This window comes from Alligator mississippiensis, chromosome 6, assembly GCF_030867095.1.
Source record: "Alligator mississippiensis isolate rAllMis1 chromosome 6, rAllMis1, whole genome shotgun sequence".
NCBI lineage: Eukaryota > Metazoa > Chordata > Crocodylia > Alligatoridae > Alligator > Alligator mississippiensis.
Window position 1 is genome coordinate 84,828,219 of NC_081829.1, and position 27,473 is coordinate 84,855,691.

The window sequence follows — 27,473 nt, forward strand, 5'->3', positions numbered from 1 at the left end:
ATTGCAAAAAGGGGAGGAAACAATTGGAATTACCTCTTGATGTAGCCCATGTCGGCCTCGTGGTTGTGCTGGTTGCATAAGCACCTATTAAAGGAAGACAGAACAAAATGCAAGTGAGAAACAACTGTATTATGGGGATAGTGTCTTTAAGGTGAAAAAGGAATCAGAAAATCAATCTGGTGTAGTGTGCAAAAAAAAGGAGACAAATTAAGATCATTGTCAGCTGTGCTGACACCCTAATTTAACTTGAAGTGAAGACAGGGAAGGCAGAAGTTCGGATCTTGATTGGCAGAGAGGAAGTGTATCTCAATGACAAGGTTTCCACCATCAGTTACACACTCACTTCCCTGTTGTGATACAACACATAGAAAGTGAAAATCTCCACCTCAGCCCAACAACTCTCTTGTCCCTCAGCAAGAGCAGCACATAAAACGATACTGCTACACAAACATGGCAAAACCAATTTTTGGCATAAATCTTAACTGGGAGTGAATGAAAAGTGCTCTCAGGAGCTAGATTGCTAACTCATAAAGGAGAATATAGGAAAAGATTCTAAAATGAAAATAGGAATATAGGAATACTCTAAAATTAAAAACAGAGGTTACCCGAACAGATGACACCAGCGTCTTCACTATGTCCACAGTTATGGCTTCCCCAGCCCCGGTGAGGGCATTGCCAGAGATAGCACTCATTTCCTCTGCACTGCACATCATCCAGGTGAATATACCCGGAGCCTTGACCAAAGTAGGCACTTTGTGCGGATGAAATGGCGGAGCCACATCCAAGCTGCCTGCACACAACCTCAGCATCGCTGAAATCCCAGGAATCATCACAAACCGTCCCCCAGGCTCCGTTGTAACTGATTTCTACACGGCCCTCACATCTGTTCCTTCCATTCACCAGTCGGATGCTTATTCCTTCAAAAGCACAGAAAGCAACATTTAATCTTATCACAAGCCCTTACAGTCACTTACATGTTGGCATCTTCTTACCCGTGGTATTATCACTTTCTCTTAAACACATCTGAAGTGCCCTAGGATATCCAACTTCCTGGTGAGACACTGCAGGTCCCAGAATGAAGAATTCTCATTGTTTCTACAACCATATCCCAAATCTGACACATTAAGGCTTGGCAATTGTAGTAAAGTCTTTTTGTGAGCAATCAGTGAAGACTACAGATTATAAATATAACTAATGTAAGCAAAACTACTGAGAATTACCTGTGGTAGGTCCCCATGGGTCAGAAGTGCCTGTAATATGTCTACCTGATAAAAGACAAGACAGCAACATTTAGTTTTATTTTAGAGGAACGTACCTTGGTGCTCAACACTGAACCATTAAGGGAAAGCAAGAAATAGCTATACTCTGCCTACATCGGCCTACAAAGCAGGCCTGCCTGATACAAACTCCAGTTTTGATAGTATATCAATGTAACCATCAATGTGGCATGAATATTTTCAGGCCACTGACTATTCCCCAGGGCTCTGATTTAGCACAGGACTGTTTCAATTGCACTCATTTCAACACTCTTGACCCGTATGGACTCAATAATTTTTTTTCTAAAACAGCCGACACAAAGCATCTCGTCCAAGGGTATGTAATTACTCCAGTTGTGTACTGAGTCCTGAGTCCTTGCAGTATTAGAGTTTACGTCCTGTCCTTCAGTCACAACTGATAAGGATTCTTCTGTATACTCCATCATATGCAGTTGCATAACAGAACTAACTATCTCTCTCCTTAGGTCATGTATGATAGTAAATATTAAAAAAGCTCCTGAGATTTACCTGTTGTAGCAATCCATGGTGGAAATGCGGTGGTAACACCTGTCAGTGCAATAGAGAACAACATGGAAATGAGGTCTACAGACTAATATTGCAAAGGAGAGATTCCTACACCCAGTAATGTATCAGTATAGCCTTCCTTCCAGTACTGACATTCTCTAGGTCTGGCTCTTTCCTGGGTGCTTTCCGCATACATACCATGTTAAGAAAAACAAGATGTTATGCTGCCTCATTTGGGACCATGTTACAGACATGCTTACTCATATTATAGCCAGTCTCATCCAATCTATGAGGCTCTTGTTACTTAAATCTATGACAACTACTTTCAGTAATTGGGGTTTAGGGGGACAGGGCATTCGGCTATCTTGTAATCCTGTAATCTATTTTTCTCTAGATGGGGGCTTTCAAACTGCTTGGTTAAGGTACCACCAAACCAGTCATTCATACCTTCTATTCTCCCTTATCATTTGGTTGATAACTGTCAGCACCTCTCCATGCTTGCCAGTGGTATAAAGTGCAAGATTCAACAATCTCCAGATCTGCACTACCCAGCCTAGGCAGGGTAACATACTTCTTCCAAGTAGTTTTGGAATTTCAAAGTAGTTTTTGCAATTAGTACTCAGCCTTTTTTGTTTTCATTATATATATTATCACTGATAATGAAATTCAAACGTTATGTGACATATTAACTGACCCATATGCAACCCCTTTGCTTTTAGTAGCTTTTGCCATAGGAAGCAGACTGAAATTCAGTACACAATTCTGGTGACCATGCAGGAGGAGGAAACGAATGGAGCTAACGTTATCTTCCCTGTTGAATTTCAAGGGCAGATTGAGATTAAAGCCTGTGGTGACATCACTTCTGTTTTTGACTGTATGGAGGGCATAAGTCTATTTAGAGACAGAGTGCCTATGGACACCTGCACTTTTTCTTCTTTGATGTAAAACACAAAGTAAATAATTAAGCATCCAGCTTGCATGATCAAAGCTGTTCAGAAGATCTTCATCTGCAACAACTGTACATCAAGTAGCCTACTGCACAAACTTGACAAACACTCCTTTGGTGAGAGCCCCATCAGCTGATGGGGCTCCTGGCACAGGGATACATCTTGTGTCTGCGAGCCCGCATCAGCCTGGCCACACACAATTCCACTGATAACTGAATAATTAATGGTTTGATAGGAACCAACCACAAAGTTATTATACATTTTCTGTCTAACTTTGTAGTTTATGCCTTTTTTATAATGCCATTAGCTGAATTAACACATGACCATATATAAGACATGATTAACTGGTTTTTAGTATCACATATGCCCAGGGCCTCAGGTAGTGCATGATGAGGAATCTTGCTGAAATACAAACTACCAGATATCTGCTAGACTGCATAAGTAAAATGCATGAGAAAGACCTGGTGCAGAAATACATGGTCGATATTTGCTTGCATGCATGCCTTCATCACCGCTTAATGGAAGAATCGGCAACGCAGGAATTAAGAAAATTTCACTCACAAGATATATATTTCAGAGCAACCTGCCAAAGTCATTCAGGTAAAAGTAAAATTAGAAAATCAAAGTAAGGGAAGGAAGAGGAGAATATGGATAGTAAAAATAAATAAAGGAGGCCTACAAACAGTAGAAGCCAGGGGCTATCACCCTGACAAGGAGGTTTACCCCTCCGTTGCTCAGGACTGCAGGGAAGCTGTTAAAAAGACCAAGGAAGAGATGGAGCTAGGGCCAGCGACCAGAACTAAGGATAATAAAAAGTCCTTTTGAAAATACATAGGAGGTAAGAAGAAGGCCCTCGGTAACATGTGGCTCTTACAGGAGATGCTTGGTAATCTGGTGATTGTGGCAACCAGAAAAGCTGACCTCTTTAATGAATTCTTAGTCTCCATATTCCTGAACAGGGACCGGGACATCTCCTCCAGCTGAATTGCGGATGGACCCAGGGGAGGCACCGCCATGAATTTCACATGGTTTCCCACCACATTCTCTTAACAAAACCTTGGTGACTGAGGCATTGATGCCCACACAGTCGCAGGCAAATTGGCTAGATGGTTGCACCCAGAGAGTGGTGGTGGATGGGCCGTTTTCAGCCTGGAGGGATTTGGGCAGTGGAGTCCCCCAGGGCTTGGTCCTGTACTGTTCAACATCTTTATCAGTGATCTGGATGTGAGTGTGGAAAGCACGCTGTCCAAATTCACTGACAACACCAAGTTGTGGGGTGAAGGTGGTATGCTGGAGGGGATGGACAGCGTATAGCTAAATCTAGACAAATTACAGAGGTGGGCGGATGAGAATAGGGTGCAATTCAATGCAGACAAGTACAAGGTGCTGCATCTAGGGAAAAGGAACCAGTAACACACCTATAGCCTGGGGAACACCCTTTTCATCAACACGGTGGCAGAAAGAGATCTTGGAGTCATTGTTGACTCCAGGATGAACACGAGCCACCAGTGCGAGGAAGTGGTCAGGAAGGCTAACCACACCTTGTCGTGCATCTACAGATGCATCGCAAACAGGTCCACAGAGGTGATTCTCCACTTCTATGCAGCATTGGTCAGGCCACAGTTGGAGTACTGCGTCCAGTTCTGGGCATAGCACTTCAAGAGGGATCTGGCTAGCATAGAGGGGAGGGCCACTCGCATCATCAAGGGGCAGCAGGGCAGACCCTACGAAGAGAGGCTAAAGGGCCTGAACCTATTCAGCCTCCACAAGAGAAGGATGAGAGGGCATCTGGTGGTCATATACAAACTCACCGGGGGGACCAGTAGGAATTGGGGGAAACTCTGTTTCCCCGGGCACCACCCAGGGTTACTAGGAGTATGACCACAAATTGTTAGAGAGAAGGTTCAGGCTGGACATGAGGAGACATTACTTTACAGTTAGGGCTGCCAGGCTCTGCAGTGGGCTCCCAAGTGAGGTGGTACTTTCCCCTACCTTGGGGTTCTTCAAGAGGAGGTTGGAGAGATATTTGGCTGGGGTGATATGACCCCACACCCATTCCTGCCCAAGGCTGGGGGTTGGACCTGATTATCTGTTTCGGTCCCTTCTGACCTTAAGTACAAAGATACTAAAGAAAAACTAAGTTTATCTACAGTTGGAAACCATTAAAACAGCTTAAAGCAGATTCTGGATGAAGACTCACAGCCTCAGAGCAAACCTAGCTTCCTCAACAGACCATATATATTTCCTCATAAGTCTACAATAACATAATACAGTTCTGAGACTGAAGGACTGTTATGATTGGAGCTGGACATACCCTTCTGCTGTTTCCAAAAGCATTGACTTGCCCCCTTCTACTTCCCAGGCCTAGCACTCTGCAATCATTAACATTTGCAGTGCTTGGAATGGCTTGTTGGTCCACACTACTGTGGAAACAGAGGAGGATACAGCTAATTAGATTGCAAAAAGGGGAGGAAACAATTGGAATTACCTCTTGATGTAGCCCATGTCGGCTTCGTGGTTGTGCTGGTTGCATAAGCACCTATTAAAGGAAGACAGAACAAAATGCAAGTGAGAAACAACTGTATTATGGGGATAGTGTCTTTAAGGTGAAAAAGGAATCAGAAAATCAATCTGGTGTAGTGTGCAAAAAAAGGAGACAAATTAAGATCATTGTCAGCTGTGCTGACACCCTAATTTAACTTGAAGTGAAGACAGGGAAGGCAGAAGTTTGGATCTTGATTGGCAGAGAGGAAGTGTATCTCAATGACAAGGTTTCCACCATCAGTTACACACTCACTTCCCTGTTGTGATACAACACATGGAAAGTGAAAATCTCCACCTCAGCCCAACAACTCTCTTGTCCCTCAGCAAGAGCAGCACACAAAATGATACTGCTACACAAACATGGCAAAACCAATTTTTGGCATAAATCTTAACTGGGAGTGAATGAAAAGTGCTCTCAGGAGCTAGATTGCTAACTCATAAAGGAGAATATAGGAAAAGATTCTAAAATGAAAATAGGAATATAGGAATACTCTAAAATTAAAAACAGAGGTTACCTGAACAGATGACACCAGCATCTTCACTATGTCCACAGTTATGGCTTCCCCAGCCCTGGTGAGGGCATTGCCAGAGATAGCACTCATTTCCTCTGCACTGCACATCATCCAGGTGAATATACCCGGAGCCTTGACCAAAGTAGGCACTTTGTGCGGATGAAATGGCGGAGCCACATCCAAGCTGCCTGCACACAACCTCAGCATCGCTGAAATCCCAGGAATCATCACAAACCGTCCCCCAGGCTCCGTTGTAACTGATTTCTACACGGCCCTCACATCTGTTCCTTCCATTCACCAGTCGGATGCTTATTCCTTCAAAAGCACAGAAAGCAATGTTTAATCTTATCACAAGCCCTCACAGTCACTTACATGTTGGCATGTTCTTACCGATGGTATTATCACTTTCTCTTAAAGGTATCTGAAGTGCCCTAGGATATCCAACTGGGTATACCTTCCTGGTCAGACACTGCGGGCCCCAGAATTATGAATTCTCGTGGTTTCTACAACCATATCCCAAACCTGACACATTAAGGCTTGGCAGTTGTAGTAAAGTCTTTTTGTGAGCAATCAGTGAAGACTACAGATTATAAATATAACTAATGTAAGCAAAACTACTGAGAATTACCTGTGGTAGGTCCCCATGGGTCAGAAGTGCCTGTAATATGTCTACCTGATAAAAGACAAGAGAGCAACATTCAGTTTTATTTTAGAGGAACGTACCTTGGTGCTCAACACTGAACCATTAAGGGAAAACAAAAAATGGCTGTACTCTGCATACAGCAGCCAGCAAAGTAGGCCTGCCTGATACAAACTTTGTTTTGATACTATATCAATGTAACCATCAATGTGGCATGAAAATTCTCAGGCCACTGACTTTTCCCAGGGGCTGTGATTTAGCACAGGACTTTTTAAGTTGTACTCTTTTCAACACTCTCGACCCCTATAGACTAAATAATTTTTTTCTGAAACAGTCAACACAGGGCATCTCATCCAAGGATATGTAATTACCCACGTTTTGTACTGAATCCTGAGTCCTTGCAATATTAGAGTTTACGTCCTCTCCTGAAGTCACAACTGATAAGGATTCTTCTGTATACTTCATCATAAGAGAGCTAACTATCTCTCTCTTTAGGACATGTATGATAGTAAATATTACTAAAGCACCCGAGACTTCCCTGTAGTAGTAATCCATGGTGGTAATGTAGTGGTGACATTTGTCAGTGCAATAGAAAACAACATGGAAATGAGGTCTACAGACTAACATTATAAAAGACAGATTCCTATATCCAGATGTTTATACCCAGTAACGTATCTACAGTGCTAGTACTGTAGGCATGCATACCATGTTGAACATAGTAGGATGTTATGCTTCCTCATCTGGGACCATGTTACAGACATGCTGACTCATCCTATTATGGGCCATCTCATCCAAACACTGAAACTACAATGTAATTATATTACATACAAGAATTACCTGTTGCATTGAACCATGGTGAAATTGTGGTTATGCTAGCACCTGTTGATACAGAGAGAAGAATGTGGAAATGAGGAAAAATTTCAATCAGTTTGAAGTAATACAGAAACTCATAAATGTACAAATGGATTCCAGCAAAATATCATACACTTAAGAGAGGAGAAGAAAATGAGACACAATGAGAGAGCAATGAAGATTAAGCCAAGTTTATGCACAGTTTGCAATAAGTTAGGCAGTAGAATCCAGATACTGAACACTTACTGCAAGTGCCTCTATCATCTTCCTTGTAAGGGCTTCCTACAATCATTGCTGCTTCTTAGATTTGGGGAGCTTTTGCAGCATTTAAGTAAGACTATTTTAAGCTTCCTGACCCTGTGCAGATGCATGGATGTGCATAATCTCCTGTGAGAAGTCTCACCAAACTCTATGAGACTTCTAATCGCTGTCAATTGAAGCTTTTGCCTGAGTCTCTCCTGGAGCATGGCTTCAATCATATTTCACACTCAGAGAAATCCTCCTGAGGATGCCTATTGAAACACTTTGGGATTCTTTGTCTGTCAGCGGACTCTAACAAGAATGTCACGGCTGACCATTGCAATATTTTCCTTACACCACTTAGGAAAATACTCAAAAAAAAAGAATTCCATATCGGCACCGTTAGCCTCTCCAAGGCCAAAAGTGTTCAGTATGTTTGTTTGTACAGCACTCTGCAGCTTGCACTCACCTGATCCCTCTGGGCACTATAAGAACAAAGAAGTGAAAAGCTTGAAACCAACAACTTGTGAACTAAATCTGCAATTCTTTTGGTTGTTTAAGTATGAAACTTAGATGGGCCCAAACTTGGATGATGAACTTTAAACACAGAGGGGAGAGACAAGAAAGACTAAATAAAAATGAAGAAAAATAAATAAATGTATCCACCACTTATGAAAAGTAAAGCAGGTACATGTAAACTCCTATTCCGATCCTTTAATGGTAGAGCCAACCTTCTTAAGTCACTGCTTTTTCACGGGTGCTTGAAGAACACACAACACTTAGAAAAAAACAACATCTTAAGCCCAATGGCCATGTGAAGACCTACAGATCTGCAGAAATTACCTGTGGTGGGCAGGACATGAAAACCTATGGGCTGGTGAGGGGCGCACACAGCACAACATTACTCCATGCCAACACTGCCCCTCTGTCTAAACCCGAAAGATCGGAGTACATCCATATCCTGCACAGTGCAGCTTGTCCTGCACTCAAGATTCTGGGCGTTACTACAACAAAACTCAAAGAAAGGGGATTGAAACTGAAATCCTGGGACCTAAAATGCTGACTCTCCTTGTCACTGATAATGCCCAAAGCCATGAGCTTATCTCCTTGATTCATATTCTAAGCACAAGGGAACGAAAGGGAGGAAAGCTGGACTGTTTCAGCTGTGCTCTTCTGTCTGTAGAGGGCTCACCTTTAGCAGGCCTCTTCATACTCTTCCATAACTAATGCAGTCTCTTGCCCTGTTCACAACTGCACCTATGTGGGGAGTCCAGGGGCACCATATTTCTAGCCCAACAGAGGCAACTTTCTTTCAGTGGGAACTATTACAAACTGAATATTTTCCTAGGAAGGATTTATGAGGCCTGCGCGAATAGGGAACTTTTCAATTCAGGTTCGGAATCCACCAATTTGGATGCCAGCGATTCGATTTGGAACTCTGAATAGGGTTTCCGCTTCGATTTGGCTGAATCAGCTCCAAAGGTTTGGAGCCTATTCGGAGATTTGGCCATAGGGTATAATGGGGAATCAATGAAATATCTACAACTGTGTTGATCTTTGTCTGATTTGGATGAAACTTGCAGGGATGGTAGCCTCTGCTAAGAGAATGAAGCCTACTGTGTTTCATGGAGATAGATGCAGGGGTTTGGGGGAAACTGCACCCCAAATTCATGAAAGCAAAATTCATGTCACGTGTGTGTGTGTGTTATACCACAGAGGGGTTAAAACTGAAGGGATTGTAGTCCCTACTGAGGCCAGAAAGCCTGCCAAGTTTCAGAGAGATAGGTGTAGGGGTTTGGGGGAAACTGTACTTCAAGCTGCAGACAAGCAAAACTCGTGACGTGGGTGACACTGTGCGTGTTAAGGCACAGCAGAGTGAAAGGTGCAGGCCAAGGAAAAGGGAAAAATAAGACTGAATGAAAGGGAATAAAAATCAATATTTACCTGCAATATATAAAAACCAAGGCAGACAAAAAGGAATTTGAGGCAATCTCATATTTTAAATAGCCCATCATTATAGCCATCACCCAGGCAGAGCATGTGGTACATCTTTCCCTGGTGGCGGGGGCTAAAACAGAGCTATGGAAGCAAAGTTAAAATAAGCCTACTGACCCATCACAGACTTGCAGACATGCTTACATTTCCTGCAGTCCTACTGAAATTGTAAACTGTAAACTGAAGCTTATGTTGAAAGTCTCCCAACAATTAAGACTTCTACTTTGCCTGTCATAGAGCATGCTTGCTAAAACTTTACATGTTTCTGTACACAATCTCTGGCAAGAACTTCATAATTAATCATCAACATCAGCGTTTGTGATGGGATGGAGAATGCCCAGACAAAAGAACTGTACAACAGCACTGCACCCCTCTCCAAAGCCAGAAATGCTCTTCTAGCCTGCACTTTGGGTGAGCGCACTCTCCAACAAGAGTGAGTGAGGGAACTTAATAGTTTATAGTTAAATTTGCCAAGATGGGGGGACCCTGCCAGCCCTTTTCATTTATTTGTACATCTATTTTATATGAGCCAGGTTGAATTCTGAATGGTGCTATTCAAAATTTAACCTATTCCAATTCAGCTATTAAAGATATTCAGAATCTGAAATACTCTCCTGCAAACAGAATGATTCACTATCACCACTTCCTACTTTACCAAAGGACTTTGGTCCACTTAAGGCTTGGCTGGTAAGTATCCTGGTGCATTTTACAGTGGGTACAGACAACACCATAGCTTCCAAAGAAATAGAGGTCAATGACATAACTGAGAATTGTCAGTTGTTGTTGGCTGTACTGTAGGATGACTAGAACAACTGTTCATGCACTATACCAATGGGGAACATTTTCATTAAGGGGCTATATTTTCTGGCAAAATCCAAAAATGACTTAGACACACTCAAAAAGGAAGAGAGAAGATGGAAAACATAAGAGGCAAGACAGCAAAAAATGTATACCAAACAGATTCCAATTAATATATCTATTTTCCCCAGACTATGGCTGTGTGTAGATAAAACAAGGGGCACGTGTGCATGGCACTTTAACGTGGGTTAAATGCTTTTGCACCGCTTTAATGGTGTTGGTGTTTGCATGCATCAGCAGTCTATTGTGCAGTAATTCCAGCTGCTGTAGCACATTCGGCAGCATAATGTCCCTTAAATGACTTGGGGTGCAGCAAACTAAATAAGAGCTCTGCCCGTCAGCAGCTTGCCCTCCCCTCCTCACTGCTGGAGAGGCAGGTAAGTTTGGGTGTGTACACGACCTGGGGTTTAAAGGATCCTAAATTGAAGCGGTGGTTTTAAAAACCCACTGCTTCATTTTAGGGCCCCTGTTTCATCTACACACGCCCTAATATTCTAAACCCCACACTCATTCTGTTATAGGCAGCTTTTATAATACTTGAAGTAATAAAGGTTTAAGCTTACTAACACTATAGATGGACATTGTATGTGTTAAGAAATCATTCAGTAGCACTCTTGTTACTACACTGAACTTATTACAAATGTTTTGATTTGATTGTAATTGCAAACAAACATCTCAGACAAAATCCTGGCTGGTGGGAGCAAGTTAAATTTCTTGCCAAGCAGATTATTAAACAATAGTAACAATTAATGAGTTTAGTTAACTCACATTTTTCAACAGAACCCCCAAATGCCATTTAATCTTTGCACAAAATCACGGAAGGTGTGAGTTCTCTCTGTGGAATCAGGACCAAAACTGTTTTTTATATTTTTGTTAAAATGACTTTGTTTTTAAAATGTAGCAATTTACCTGAGAGAGTCTGTAGAACTCCTGGGCAGAAAAGTAACATCCAAGTGAGGATCTTGGCAGTGCCCATCTTGCCAGAGCTCCTGGCAAAAGGGAGCATCAACATTTATAGGCTCCATCTGGAAAGGGGCATGGCTTCTTTGTGTCATCACAGTAAATCAATAAAAAGTTCATTCCTAAGGTTATTCCATGTGATTTTAATAATAAGTGACTGTTACTTCCTTATCACCAAACAAAAGTAGTAGTTGAGCAACAGTATTTTCACTCCCTGGAGAAAAACCTTGGTGCTGCAGTTATTGCTATAAATTATACCAGTCATGCTATGACATCAAAAATACCTTTGGAGCCTGTGTAGTGGTTCAAGGTGCTTTGTTTTTGCAAATTACTGCTGGAGCATGGTAATTACCACGTTCCGGCGGACTCAAGCATTTCATGCATCTGTGTCCCTGCACTGAAAAATGGCATTGGGGGCACTTTAACTAATGCTTGTTTGATGAGCTTTAGTTAAAGCACCCCCAGCACCATTTTTCAGTGTGGGGATGCTGACACACAAGACGCTCCAGGCACTTTAATTAAAACGGCTCTTGGAGCTGTTCTAATTAAAGTACCCTCCCCCTCACTCTCGGAGCATGTGAATAAACATCCAAAGTGACCTTGAGCACATCACTTCAACTGAAGTCACTGAAGAAGCTTCTGTTGGGAAGGTCCATGGGAACTTCAACCATACCAATGAACTTCATACATTGTGAAATTCTGATCAGCATGTCTAAAAGCTTATTTGAAGATAAGTCACTAGAAGACAAGGAAATCAACTTGGAAAAATGTTGATTACATACATATCAGAGTACATTCCTAATAAGATATTAGGAATCTGTGCTCCTAGAACTTCTACCTGATTCGAAGCAAGTGGAGGTAATTTAGGAGAATAGACATGACAGTGCTATGGAACATCCATTTTAAAACAAGTATCTAAAAAAACAAACCTGCCTGCACAATACAAGCATCTTCCAGCACTATTTGCTTCAAATACCTATATATCTCAGTCTGTCCTATACTGGATTTATCATAAAGTAATAAATCCTGCTTTATGAATGATTAGTAAAATGATTCAGCTACTGACATCATAGCAATGTCACATTTACAACAGTCCCAGGACATTAATCAGACTTTTGTACTGAACTGGCAAAGCCATTATTATCAAGCTGGTCTGGCTATACAAAGAGTTGCTTTTCCCCTTTGTGGCTTAGGCAGGGGGTTGCACTAGATGACGTCTGGAGGTCCCTTCCAGCCCGACTTCTCTATGATTCAATGATTTTCTTCCAGTCTGAGAGCTGGAAAGAATTTGGGCGAAGACTAATTTCCCCTACAAGCCAACTACTGAGACCAGGAATATGATAACAATTTTGCAGATAATCATTTTTGGTCATAGGTGTGATTTTTTCAAGAGAGAGTCATACCATTAAGGCCCCAGTGTTACTACAGTTATACCTGAGTAAATATGGCTTATACTTGTATAATAGATCATTACTTTTCCCATACAGGAGTAAGTCCTACAGTTTTATAACTCTATCCACAGTGAGGAGAAAAGGGGGTTGCAATGTTCCCTGAGCTAGAATAACTACTTATACAACTTCTTAATGTAGACACATCCTGAGTAATATATTGTGGTTTATAAAGGAGAGCTAGGACTTAGCTAACAGAACATTTAAGCAAAACATACGGTTTGCTGTAGTGTCATCTCAAGGAAACGTGCTCATAAGGGACAACACACTCTTTCAACCATGCATACATTTTGTTGTAAGGGCATGTGGTAGTTCTTTGTCCAGCCTGCTTGTATGCAAAGTTATCACTGCTCACTTGTAAGAAAGCATTCTGCTTACTCACTCATGTGCTGCAACTAGGTTGAGAGAGAGTAGCCTATTGTTCACGCCACACATTGCAATGTGGTGCCATGCAGGGGAACAGGAAAGGCAATGTAAAGTAGGATAGGGAGGCATGCTGAGGTTCAAAGGCCTGTGCCACCCAGAGGCCCTCACCAGTGCCGCTATGGGGCTGCAGGAGGATGCTTCTGACATGAACCTAACCCAGCAGGGGAGGAGCTGGAGTTCTTTGGGAACTAGGAACCTCCTTTTGCCTAGATACCATGTAAGGACTGAACTTGTGTCTTGGTGAGCCAAACACTTCATAGGTTTCCACCCTTACTAATCCCTACTGACAACACACGCTCCCTCCCCAGCCATGCAGCACTCCGCTCTCCTACCATTTTTCAGAGCATCTGAATAAATTGATTAGATCATGCTGATCAGTCAATGACTTGGTTTCATGCATCTTACTATATGATTCAGTCTTCTATTATTGTAATAAATATTACATGTAAATATGTCATGTGCCACAGACAAAATGACATCTCTAAAGGGGCTTTGCAGTCCTTCTTACAGTCTTTACCACCCTACCACTCTTCACTCACACTGAGTACTTCCGACATTAAAGTATCCTTACTTTCAGCCAGGCATCTTTCAGTCCCAAGGGCCTGTAACAGGGAGCCAGAGGCAACTGAGCAGAGGCTAGCTGCACCGCAACAAGCTGGCTGCATAGGCCAGCATCCAGGCAGCCTGGAGGAAGCCACAAGTAGCTGGATGGAGCTGCAGCAAGGAGCAGCAGGCTGACCATTAAACCCAAGGAGAAACCCTTGTGTTTAATTAGAGTCACCTGATTGGAAGGGGCAGTGCTCCAGGGGACATAAGCCCACACTAGAAGCAAGGGGTAGGCAGTCTGACTCTGCATGCTACAGGGAACAGATCTGGGAGAAAGGGACTGTAGCAGGCAGCCTGACAAGCATCCTCACCATCCATGAAAGCTGGGAGGTAGGGCTTGCAGAAAGGCATCAACCCAGAGTTGGGAGCAAATTTGTTGTAAGCAGTTTCTTGTATTTTTGTCGTGGTTAAGTTTAAACCAGAGGACTGGATTATGGTTAAACGATGGCAGGAAGGCCACAGGGGCACCTGAGAGGTACCCCACAAAGAGCCCTGTGGAGGTAGGGGCCAAAAGGGGGCTGAGTGGCACCAGAGAAAGAAGGTGCAGCCTTGGCTGGGTCTGGGACTACAGCAGACCCAGAGCCCAGGAAAGCCAAAGCCAAGACTTGGAGCCCAGAGACAGTCATAAGGAGAGAGCTGAGGCTGAGAAAGCCAGGCTAGAACAAATGGGTCACAACTGCAGGCCAGCAAACAGAGTAACAGTGGGCTAAAGCCAAGAAGGCAGATGCTTCAACAGGAAGGTCCAGGTCAAAGTGGACTAGAGCTTTCTCAGGGACCATGGGGCAGCCTCCCTTCTACAATAAAAACAACTGCATCAAGGCATGGCAGCCAAGAGGAAAGGGGAGGGTACCCTGAGAAGCCACAGCATGGCAGAAGTCATGTAGCCACCAGGAGGTGTCACAGCTGCCTCTGGGACCCAGTCCTGCTACAGGGCACTTCTACAGTTGTCCATGCTTTAAAAGCTAGTTTAGTAACATTTTCCCTTTTTTTTTCTTTGACTCAGCTGCAATATTTGGCTTCTACTATCAGTCCAAGTCCCAACATCTCTTTGTTTCAAGCTAGACTTCATATCATAACAACAGTGCTACTGAATTACATGTGAACACCTACACTAGTGCCAATATCTAGTGCCCTGCAAGTGTAAGGTGGGACTATTCAAAATGCCAATGTGACCTAGGAATGCAAACTCAAGGGAAGCTCAACTTGTACTCCAAAGTCACTTGGTTGCTTTCAAAAATGCCACTGAGAGATTTCATTTAATGTAGAGATGAAGAAATATCCAGTTCAAACATTTCTTTGTCATCATTCTCAAGTCAGCAGTCAGTATAAACAGTCTAAATAGCTTAGCTTCATGCCTAGATATACCACATCATATTTCCCCTTATGTAGCGCTAGGCTATAAGTTTCTCACTTCCAACTCAACCAGTTCATGATTTAAGGTATTATCATAACTAAATTTCTACAATTACCAGTTTTAAGGCAATATAAAAACCCCCCAACAACAACAACAACAACAACACAAAGAAAATACAACAGTAGACAACCTGTAAGGTACTTAGCCATGGAGGTTCTCACTAACATTACATGGATCTTTGAATGACCCCCTGACTGTACCGTAAGCACCTAGAATATCCCATATTCTCCAAAGCAATGATCTTACCAGTAGCGCTGAACTACATCTCTTCAATTCCAGCAATGCCTGCTCTCTACATTTCCACTCAAGATCCCTTAAATATATTAAAGTCTCAAGCATTACAAAAGTCCTTTAATATTCTGCAGTATTGTACTGAGGTGGCAGTGGTCTCTAAAAATTCTCTCTGAAGGTCCCGTTCTATTTAGCAACTGTGGCACAAGCCTGCACTGAAGTTTTGTAAGCTTTACTTAATGCTAATGAAGGTTCATGGGCACCATTCAAAAAGGTTGGATCCTGGGCCATTTGTATGTAGGGCCCCTCTACATACAGAAATAGTGAAGAAAAATCTAGCTCTGCTTGAGGAACAGTTGGTTAGGAGTGGGAGCTAGCACTGATAGAGTCAGTGCTAGAAGAAAGATGTAGTTAGCTGTGCCCGTCTGAAGTCGGGCAGAAAGCGAGGCAAGGTAACAGCTTTAGAAAGAAATTAAGAGAATGAGGTGGGAGGGGTGTGAACTGGCAGTTCATAAACCTGTGAATTGATTTAGTTTATGAAATTTAGTACACAAACATTTGTTTTAGTGGTGTCTCAGGTTCAGAAAGTTTGGCTAATATGGGAAAGAGACTGGCTGGGATTTTCAGTTATATGAAGGTCCAGAGTAAAATGAAAAACAACTCTGTCATAACACAAGGCCTGTAGAAACATGGAGCAGCAACAAGACTTTAGTAGAGGAACGCTGTTTCCTCAGTTCCCATTACTGACTCTGAAATATAACACAGCCTCATGACCACAAGATGAAAATAGAGCAATAATCATAAGAGTCTTCCATTAATAAGTAACTCCACCTCAAAATTGAAAATGAGAAATACAGTCTTCATTGAAACTATTATTACACCCCAGGAAATTATGCGCATAAAAATGCAAAATTATGCACAGAAAAATTCAAAATTATGTGCAGAAAATCTGAAATTATGCAAAATAATTACATTTATGTTTTTAAAAATTAAACTAAATATAACACTATTTGAACCTTCTTTAGAAATATACGCAGGTACTTGTATGTGGGAGGTGGGGGCATCAGGTGCATCTGTATGTGGGAGTTTGTGAAGATGTTGGGGGTGTGGGGTTTGTGGGAGATGGAGAATAGGTGTGGGTTCCCCCACCACACCCCCCCTGCCACATGTCCCCTCATGTATAGCCCCCAGTACAGACCCCACTGCCACATGCCACCCCCATGCACAGCCCCCCACCACATGCTTCCCCAGTACAGCCCCTGCCACCACACCCCGCCAAGCTCAGCCCCTGCCACCACATGCTCCACTATGCATAGTCCCCACCACCACACACCGACCTCATGCACAGCCCTCACCGGCACAGCACGCCCCCCCACACATCGCCCCCATGCACAGCCCCACTACCCACAATATGACCCTCTCCCTTGTCACAACCCAAAGTTGTGATTGTCGTTTTTGTGTGTGCTTCGGCACTGCTAAATTATTTTCCTGCTAAATTACAGCTTCTTTGCACGGTGGAGTTTTCTGCTGCAGAAGAGAACCCTGGTGCAACGGAGAATTCCCACCAATTTGTAGCTTTCTTTGCATGGTGCATTTCTTTTTGCATCTAGGAAATGCTCGGTGCAAAGAGTTCCCACCATTTGTATTAGAATTCGAGTCACATTATTGGCTAGTTCTAAAATATGCACACGTGGCGGCTAGCGATTGACTTGCTAGCCGTATAAAGAGCTTGGGTGGTTTCTGCCCAAGTCGGAGTGAGAGAGAGAAAGAAAACCTTCGCCTTGTGCGAAGATCTCAAAGCGCTGCAGATCCTTATGGACCCAACGCATTTCTTAAAAGGCAACAGGGGCTTGACCAGCATCTGGCCTCTCCCCGTCGCCAATAGATTCCTAGACGTATCCCTTCCTGCGAACAAAAGAGACGAACCCACGGAGCTTCAACAACTCCGTAGGAGAGAGCGAATTTGTCGTAGTCCTCAAACGAGGATTTAAGCGGAGCTGTGCCTGGAAAACTGTCCAGCTTACACCATGACCACCTTTGGTGTAAGTAAACAATCTTTAAATCAACCACTAAGCATCCGTGACTAATTCTAGCTCGCCACCCGTTTTCTCCGACCCCGCGTGCCCGGGCTGCTGGCCACAGCCCGCGTGCACAAAAAGGGCCGCGGATCGCTCCCGGCCCGGACACCTGTGCACAGCCCCCCCACCACATGCCCTCCTTCTCCTCATACACAGCCCCCACCAGCGCATACCTCCCCAGCACAGTCCCTGCCACCAGCAGGCCCTCAGGGAGCTCAGGGCCACAGCAAATCCTGGGGGCTTCACGTGGCAACACAGAGCTGGCCTGCTTCAGCCTACTGGCAGGCAACTTTGGATCAGACTGGGCTGCCCAGCTAGCACATGGGGCTCATGACACTGCAGGCAGGAACCATGTGGAACTCCAGGCATTAAGCTGCAGCTGTGCACTGCTGAGGGCTTGGCCTGCCCCAGCCAGGAGCACCCCAAGAGCTTGCCCCTGGCTGCTGCTGCCAGCAGCAAGGGCTGTACACAAGTGGCCTACACCCATCGTCACACCCACCCCCCTCTCTTGCAGGCAGGACCTCCCCCTCCCACTCGTCAGCTACACCCCAGGAAATTATGCAATATTATGCAATTATTCACAGTCAGACATTTTATGTGCAAAATTATGCAGGTGCATAGTTGCATAATTCTCTGGGGTGTACGTTATCTCTGAATGCATTCATTTGATACTGAATTAATACTTTATTACTTGTGAAATCCATTCATACAGCTGTAACCTGCATTAATCTAATCTAATAATGTATTTTTATTGACCGTTATCATAGACATTTCCTTAAATCCCACATTTTGTAACAACAGGTTACTTGTTAATATGTATCCTGTTGAAAGGGCACATTTATAACAGCCATTTATTATACTGAATTGCCATGGCTTTAAAACTGTCACCAACAGAAGACTTCACCAGGAACTCTAGCAAAGCATGAGTGACAGTTAAGCCAAACTTCATTACAGAAAAGAACATTTCCTGAGAGCATGTTACCCCACATATGCCTCTGAAGCACCTGGTACTGCCTATTGTGTCAATAGATACGGCCATAGGGACCAATACGGTCATTTGTAAGAAGTGGACTCAGATGCCAAATTTCTACCCATATTTCAAAGAATTTCAAGTCCAGCTCTGAAGATAAGGTTTGAACCCTCCTTTATATACAAAGCTTTTCAGTGTGGGTCCTGCCATAAAGTGAGTCAATAACAGCCTATAAGATATGCAATTTTACTTAATCTAGGTGAGTTCTCAGACTCCCATCACATAGTTCAGGGGCAGGCAATTATTTTGGGCAGAGGGCCGCATGCCGAGTGTTGGCAAGCTGTGGAGGGCTGCATGAATAGCCCTGCCCCTTGACAGGTGCTCCGCCCCCTGGTTGCCATCTTGGGACCAGAAGTTCTGCCCCTAACTTCTTAACTTTGCCACAGGAAGTCCCTCCCCTTGCCCCCAGAAGTACTCCTTTGGGGAAAAGGGTTTGCCATCTTAGAATGGGGGGGGAAAAGCAAATTATACACTAAAAATCAAACACCCATAATAATATATTTTAATTTAATTTAAAATATATATTTTTGTCCTGATTTGTGTGCGTTTGTGCTGTATATGTAGAAGTGATTGCATAGTAGCTCAAAATGCACTCTTACCCTTGCATAGTGTGTGGGGTGTGCCTGGGTATCAGCAGAGTATGGGTGGATGGGCGTGGGAGGTTGTGGGGATGTGTGGATATGTGTGGGGGTACAGTATTTGTGGGGTGTGTGATTGCACCCCCCTCCCCCAAGCTGGTCAACACCTGCCCTGCAACAGCCCAGAGCCTAAGCACCCAGTAGCACCTCCCTGCCACCAGTAACAGCACACAACCCCAGTGTGCCATGCACCCACTTGGTACCACCCAGCTACATGCAGTGCTAGTGGTGGTGACCAGCACGTGCAGCCATAACCCTGCACTCCCTGCGCTGGCTCCAGACTCGCCAGTCAGGGCTGAGCAGTGGCAGCAGCAGCTGGACAGAAACTGCTGCTCAGTGTTGGGAAAGCAGCCTCTTCTCCTTACTGCCACCAGCCAGTTTTTGTGTTGGCTACAAATGTCCAACTCGGGATCCTTAAAATTCTAGTTTATTAGGCAGATTGAAACACTGTAATCATAAACCTTGGGGCTGGTCCCCCCCCCCCCCCCCACACACACACACAGTAGCAGGCTACAGAGTCAGGTATACCTATCCTACAAGCACTGGAGTCTGCTGTCGATCACCAGTCAAGGCTTCTTTCAGCGTGGTGCTATCCTCCAGAAGGGGGTCGCCGGCTGGTCCTTCTGGCTGGACAGGTCTGGTCAAGTTGGAGATCAAGAAGGCACCACTGAGGGTCACTTTTCACTGCCTTTTATCTGTCCCTGGCAGACTTTGGTGACTCCCCAGTTTTCAGGTTTGCCCAATCCAGGGGTCATTGACCCTCGTGGGACTTCCACCCACTCGGTGGCTACTGGACGGCATCTGTCAGCCCCAGGGGTCGTCCGCATGTACGTGCAGGTTTGGGAGTCCATTGATGAATTTAGAATAGGGCTCTGGGAGCGGTCGATCTGGAGATATTCAGCCCAAAAGTTGGTCCCCTGCGTTGATTGACTCAGGCCAGGGCTTCTAGACCTTGATCAGTGACGTTTAGAGATTTCCCGGTTGTTACATTGTCTTCTATTGAGTTCTTCCGTTGGCTGATCTGCAGCTTGCCAGGTGTTAATTGCTGCCTGCTTCCATGTTACACATTCAAACACGTTACCCATTCAATCACTGATTCACTCGCTCTTTCAGGGGCCAGCCTGATACAGGGAAGGGCAGTTTGATTCCTGTCCTTGTTAACATTGTTACAATGTATAATTTACTTATGAAACTAAACACATTCAGTTGAAAGTTGAAGGGTGGGGAGTATAAAATATAAGCTACAAATGCCATGGCACAAAAATAGATAAAAATATCAAACTACAAGGGGAGATACAAAATGCACACATACAAATTTTAAAACACAATTCCTTATCTTAAAATGAAAGAGAGAGGAAGGAAGAAAAGGTAGAAAAAGAGAAACATATCCAAAGAGGTGAGACCAAATGCAGGCAAGAGGAAAAGGGGGCTTTCTGCTACATCTGGTGCAGCTGCCCAGAGCCCACACCGTGCTAGGCTGCATTGCAGCTCCTTCACTGCCACCCGTGAGCTGCCCTGCAGCTGATCCACACTATCACTGCTGCCGTCCTGAGCTGCCCAGAGGCGACAGTGAAGGAGCTGCACCGCAGCCTAGCATGGTGTGGGCTCTGGTTGGCCACACAAAAACTGCCCAGGAGCGATGAAGAGGAGGGGCCACTTTCCCCCTTGATGAGCAGCAGTTTCTGTCTAGCTCCTTCTGCCACAGCTGCTTCTGCTCAGAGCCGGCATGAGGCCCAGGCTCAAGAGCAGCACTGCAGGAAAAACTGCTGTTCAGTGCAGGGTAAAAGCAGCCTCTCCCACTGCCAGTACTTCCTGGTGCAGCCGCTCAATTCCCACATGGGGCTTCCCTGTGTCTAGTCTGCACTGCCATCGCTGCCCCATGGGTCAGCCCAGAGGTGGCAGTGACATGGTAGAGACACAGGACAGCTCCACACAGGCTTCAAGCTGCTGCACTGGGAAGAACAGCCAGTGGGCGGGGGAGAGGCCATTTTCCCCCACATGCTGAGCAGCAGTTTGTCCCTTGCTGCCACTGCTCAGTTCAGATGAACGAGTGCAGGGCACGGGGTTGGGACTGCAAGCGCTGGTCCCTACCTGTACCGCAGTCCAGAGGGGACGTCTGTACGGTCACAGACTGATTTAGCCTAGCCAGGTTAGAATAACCTGCAAGGATTGAATCAATTCAGGCTCAGGAGTTTTGAATGTCTGTCCCTAGCCTTCCTGTAGCATGTTCAGAACTAATTCAAACACAGGCAGTCCATCAGCAACAGTGCTACAGCTTCCACAATTGACTATCACTCTGCTGTACACTACTTTTTCATGCATGTGATTTTGTGGTTCTTTTCTAGTCCAGCTGATGGCTGCACACACTCCCCCATGACTGCAGCCCCCCACTGCCTGGCAGCAGCAGCAGACAGGGAGATCAGGGTGCTTGTGCCCGGCACAGGCACAGCTCCGGCCAGCACTGAGGTGGGGGAGAGAGTGGAGCCTGACTTATCTCCCACTTGGGCTCTGAACCTTAGCCTGAGCTTGCAGCTCCAGTGCCAGAATCAGGTGCTTCTCCCATTCCCCGCTGTGCAGTCCAGCACTCGCGCTCTACTACGACTGGAGGGAGCCCCACCCCTGCTTCCCTCCAGCGCAGGGTTTCTCCATCGGAGACTGAGCTGCAGACACAGCACAGAGCTGTGGGGATAGAAGTGGCTAGGCAGGCTGTGCAGGGCTACGCTCCTCACCCACCCCCACCCTGCCCAGCTGAGCTCCACGCTCAGGGCTGCAGCCATGGGGGGAGTCCCCTACACCCCCACCCTGCCCAGCTGAGCTCCACACTCAGGGCTGCAGCCATGGGGGGAGTCCCCTACACACCCACCCTGCCCAGCTGAGCTCCATGCTCAGGGCCACAGCCATGGGGGGAGTGTGCAGTCATGGGGGGAGTGAGCAGGGGTCCCTACACCCCCCAGCTGCACACCCCAACCCTGCCCAGCTGAGCTTTGTGCTCCCATGTCCCTGGGGGGGGGGGGCGGGGAGAGTTATCCCCAGCATGGAAGAGAGCCTCTGCCTGCCCTGGGAGGGAGGAGTGGGGGGGAAGAGTCCCCCTCTGGGGATGGGCAGCCTCACAGAGTCCCCCTCCCCACCCCATGGTGCTGGCAGGGGAGGAGGAAGAGAAGAGCTCCCTACCCCCCACTCCAAACAAGGCCCCCCTCCTGGCCCCATGGCAATGGGAGAGAGGGAGGAGGAGGACAAGTTCCCTTCTGGGGCTGGGCAGCCCTGTGTGCCCGGATTGCTCCAAGCTGCCAGGGAGCTGCTGGGATCTGGCCATGCCCCCTCCTCAGCTCAGCTTCCCTGTGGAAGGGAGGGCTGCTTTAGTCCCCCCAGGCTTCTGGCTTGAGCTACTGCAGGCATGTGCCGAAAGTCTATCCATTTGTAAACTGGTTCACTCTCTGCAAGTTAGACTAACCTGCAAAGGTTGAATCAATTCAGGCTCAGGCTTTTTGAATGTCTGTCCCTGGCCAGGGTGGTCAATAGCCATTTGAGGGCCATAGCCAGCTGGCAGGATTTAAACCGATTCCTACTCCTACCTTGACCATTCAGCTTTTGTCTGTTGTACTACAGAAGACATAAGAAAAAAGTATCAGTGACCTAATTCTGCAGACACAGCTGTTTTTTTTAAACCAGGTTCTCCATAAATTCATGTGGTGAATAAAACAAAAGGCATCTTTCACTTCCTTGTGTTTGTTTGGTTTTTTACATCTCTAGTTTTAAAATTATAAAAACAGCAGCCCAAATTGTTGTTTGACAAAGCTTCTTTATGACAGAGGCAGCTCTCCAATAGAGTGAAGCATGAGTTTGATGTCAAAATGCAAAGGTGGTATATGTTTGCAAGTTTACAGACAGAAATATTGCATTATAGGTCTTTCCCTTTCTGATTTTGAATCACAGCATTTACCCATGAAATTCATTTAGACTAGAAATCACCCCACACTGCAAATTAGCACAAAATTTTTACAATGAGAAATTTAACCTTAAAGAACCTTGCTGGAAATAATTTGAAACATTGTAGTCAAGTATCTCCCCAGATAACTGTAGGTACTATTTTGTATTCTGTTCCCAGTCATGGCTGATTACCAAAATATTTCTGCTAAATAAAACCTCTCTTTTGTGTAACTACCAATGCCACGCATGTCTTTCATCCCTATCTCTGAATTTCTGAGGTCTTAGTACAATGGGCTTTGAAGGGACGCGAGGAAAAGGGAAAATTTGCTCTTGCATTCAAGTATCTTGGCTATCTGCAGTTACTAACAATATCTGAAACCTTGACATAAGAATTAAACACGTCTTTGTATGCATGAAAGGTTCACTTAGAATGATATGTTGTATCCAACTGGGATTTATTACTGATGAAGATATCAAAGTAACTCTCCAAGTTACTTACATGGCTCCCACACCACTGAAGAATCTGAGCTCTTCACAACTTTCACTATTTTACCATCCTCACAACACTTCTGTGCTCTTATCCTCATTTAACAGGTCAGGGACTTGGAGAGTATGTGACTCTGGAGGTCTGACATCAGGCAGGCTGCTGGGCTACTTGTCCTGTATGCATAGATAATACTTCCAAGGATGCCCAAACCTACTCTGGAATCTCGCTGCAGTACACTAAAAATGCTGGGAGTAATAGCTGGGTCTAGTTTGAGGAGGTGGAGCTGGTAGCTGAGATATAGGATTTGCATTGAGATCATTATTGGAGATGGCAACTGATTAGGGAGACAAAATCTAAGAGACAACATTTTGCTCAACCCCAGCGTACTTTATGTGCAGGGCTTTCATGCTCAGACCTCTCTAATCCAAGTTGAGTAGCTAAAACATAGGGTGTACAGTACGTTTTTCATACATTTCCATGAAAGCTTGATTTGTTGTGTAAAAGTGAAGAACAAATGCTAGAACTGAATCGTTGAGTCAGTCTCCTAATATTCTGGTGTCTGTCCAGTGCTGGTGCTTTTGCATCTTACATCATTATCTTGTAGGGAACCTCTTTCTTCTCCATTTTGTTTTTCAAAAGAAAACCAGCAAGAGTGATAACTGCAACTGCCAGGACCGCAGCAGCAACAACAAATGGAACAAAGTGATTTTCAACAGGAGCAATTAATGGATTATCCATATCCACATTTTTCTGAAGGCCTGAAAAGTCCGGTTCTGTGAGCAAAGAGAAGAGTGTATTACGTTCTCATTCCCACTCTAATATTTCCAAGGCAAAGAGAATTTGAAATGATTCATTCTAGATGAGAACTGGAAATCAGTCAATCAATTCTCTGACCACAGTTCATACATGATATTGTAAACACTTAAGACAAGGTTTGTACTGAAGTGAATTCAAGCCCAGGCATTAAAACTAGAATAAACATGGGTGACAAACTCGATTGAATTAGCACACCAAGACAGATTCTCCCTCTTTTATCTAATTCAAGAAAATAAATGGACTTGAAACATGCCAAAATGAAAGCATGTGTACATCTTATTAGTCATTAAATGGTCCCATCATGTTTATTTTGGATCTACCAAAGTAAAAATATACTTCAGTGTTTTGCAGTGACCTGCAGAGATAACGCTTCCCCTGCAATATGAAGTGATTTACAGACTCTTACACTAAACACAAGAGAAGTTTATTTAAATTTACCAGCATTCCTGTTCTGGCTGCCATCTCTCCGAAGCTGAATCGGGCCAACAACAACAGTCACTTTTTCATGAGAAGAGCCGGTATCTCTCTTGGACCGAGAGAGGCAGCCCTGGTAGCAACGGGAGGAATAATCATATGCCCTGCACACCACCATCTGGCATTGCAAGTAAACAGATGGATGCCAGTTAATAAAATGGAAGGCATTAAATTTAAACCGGGCCATGTAATTGTAGCCTGAGTAGTATGTCCTGTACGTAGAATCTCTAATGCAGCTGGAAAGAAAAAAAAAAGCAAATGAGTTATCATGAATACACAAAATAATCAATCATTTTCAGGGGAGGGGAAGAAGAGTTGCTTTTAGTCTTGTCTGTTAACAGTATCCTCTTGTATATATAACTCAGCATCCACAGGGGGAGGGACTATAATATCGGTGTGCCACCTCTTCAATAATCCACCAGCTTGGAGAATAATTTTCTCTCTCTCAATGACAGGGGTACAGGAGACACTCACTTAGGAGCGCCCAATACTTCAGTTGGTAGGTCACACCTGGGGAAGTGGGAGACCTTGCTTCTAATCCCTGCCCTGAAAACAAATCCACTTAAATTTCTGAGTGGATTTGAACTTGCCTAGGAGATTCACTTGGAATGTGAGACACGATCAGAGTCAAGGGTATCACAAAGTCATTGGAAGAGGGGAAGCATCTCCGTACAAGTGGCTGAGATATTCAGCCAGTATAGGGGAACACACAATTCAATCCCTGCTCCTGGGAAGATGTCTAATTACTCATATAAAGTGGAATGAATGTACAGGAAGGCAGAGCACTCCATCCCAGAATCTCTTTGGCATATTGTTTATGGCTGTCCTGCGTACTGCAGGATTCAGGTTCAAGTCCTTCATGAACAGAAGGGATTTGCCCCCGTATCTCCCATATTTTGAGTCAGTGTTCTAATAATGGAGAAAACAGCCCTTCATTTCTTTTGCTTTCTTTACAAGAGCACAAAATAACGTCTCATTTCATGTAGTACAAAATAGATATTATCAATAATTTTTAAAAGGGCTTGTTTTAACAAAAAAACCCCCAAAACAATATGATCCAAATAGATCTTTCCCCCAGTTCCTAAACTGAAATACCAATTATTCATATTGCCATAAGCCTGTAAATGGATGTGAATCCTTTGATTTCCCTGGAATTGCAGCCCTTTGCACCAAAAGTAACAATATTACCTCCTTGAGTGGAATAACTGGCGCATAATCTAAATATCATTTCTAGAGTTATATATTATTTCTAGCCAAGTTTTGCCAAATGTTCTTGTCTCCTGCTACATTTTAAAAATGTATGGATAGCAAGAATTGAAATTGGTACAAATGGATTCAAATCCACTATTCAGATTCCTCCTTAAATAAAAAGTATGTGAGAGTTCATATCCAAAAGAATTTTTTTCCTCACTGAGAAAGTTCTTACCCATTCCTGATTAAATCATATGATGTAGTTGTAAAATCATTGGGATCAGGGGATGCTACACATGTGTCCACAAACAACACCAGATTCGAGTCAGAGCTGTGAAGATAAGCTTGAAGGAATAGATTCTGGTTTAAATCAACGTAGTATGGCCAGTCATAGACTGGCTGTGAGAATGATGATGATCTATAAAATGTCAAGTTCACATTGTATCTGCTGTACTGAGTTTCGTTGACCTCGATAACATTGTCAGCAACATACATAACTTGTACCCAGGTGTTCTGGAGCATTTTGCAGTTGACATGCACATGAAGGTCCTTTTGTCTTTTGATTATGTAACCAGAAGAGGTTACTGTGATCTGGTTGGTATAAGTGATTGTATTGTTGTCTCCCTGGTAGAAGGACATATTAGAAGGACAAAATAAAATTATCTCATGTAGTCATTTTTATATTATGCATACTAAATTCTGATGTACCCCTAAGCCCCTGGCAGATGTAACCAGTAATTAAGATGTAATTAATCAGTTTATTAAGTCTTAATACAGTCATGCAATTAATGGTGTGATAGAACAGGAAAAAAGCCACAAAAGTTATTACACAAAATGCTTTTTAAAACTTCGTGGTTTTGTATATTTTCTGTAATAACTTTTGGCCGATTCCCATTGTGCCTTAAATTGAACATGTGGCCAGGCAAATCAGCTGATCGGGCTCCCAATCTCGGGGGTGTATCTGAGCCCTTGACTCGGGGGCATTTCCAAAGCTGGGAGCACCAATCAGCTGCCTGGTTTGCTACCTGCCATTGCAGGGGGAGCCCAGAAACATGCTCCCATGCTCCCCCTGCAATGGCAATATGGTATGATTGGTACGTTCCCCGGGCAGCTGTCTGGGCAGCATGTGCACCCTGCATCGCTTACCCGTAAAGCCCCCTGCAGAGAGGCAGCCCTGCCCTCAGCCCCAGGCCCTGCATCTGGCTGCAGTATGCCACCTGAGGCCAGCAGCACCCCCTGCTCCCTCAGCCCCCAGCCAACTTCCCCAGCCCTGCCCCACAGCACCCAAGCCCCACTTACCTCTAGGAGCCAGGGGCAAAGGGCATGGCTCCGCAGTGGCAGCGCTTGCCCACAAAGTGTTCCCCCCCGTCGCTCCCCC

At 44.5% G+C, this 27,473-nt stretch overlaps 1 protein-coding gene across 1 annotated transcript in view; it reads right to left on the minus strand.

Annotated features, from left to right (window-relative positions):
- LOC106739408 (deleted in malignant brain tumors 1 protein) overlaps positions 1-27,473 on the minus strand; it is a 126,736-nt gene that overhangs the window by 72,516 nt on the left and 26,747 nt on the right. Inside the window, exons 13-20 of the mRNA XM_059730344.1 lie at positions 26,331-26,719; positions 24,869-25,140; positions 24,204-24,387; positions 6,508-6,521; positions 5,788-6,099; positions 5,217-5,267; positions 606-917; positions 34-84 (exon numbers count right to left, since the gene is read on the minus strand). Coding sequence (XP_059586327.1) covers positions 34-84; positions 606-917; positions 5,217-5,267; positions 5,788-6,099; positions 6,508-6,521; positions 24,204-24,387; positions 24,869-25,140; positions 26,331-26,719 — 1,585 coding nt within the window. The remainder of the gene's footprint in view (positions 1-33; positions 85-605; positions 918-5,216; positions 5,268-5,787; positions 6,100-6,507; positions 6,522-24,203; positions 24,388-24,868; positions 25,141-26,330; positions 26,720-27,473) is intronic.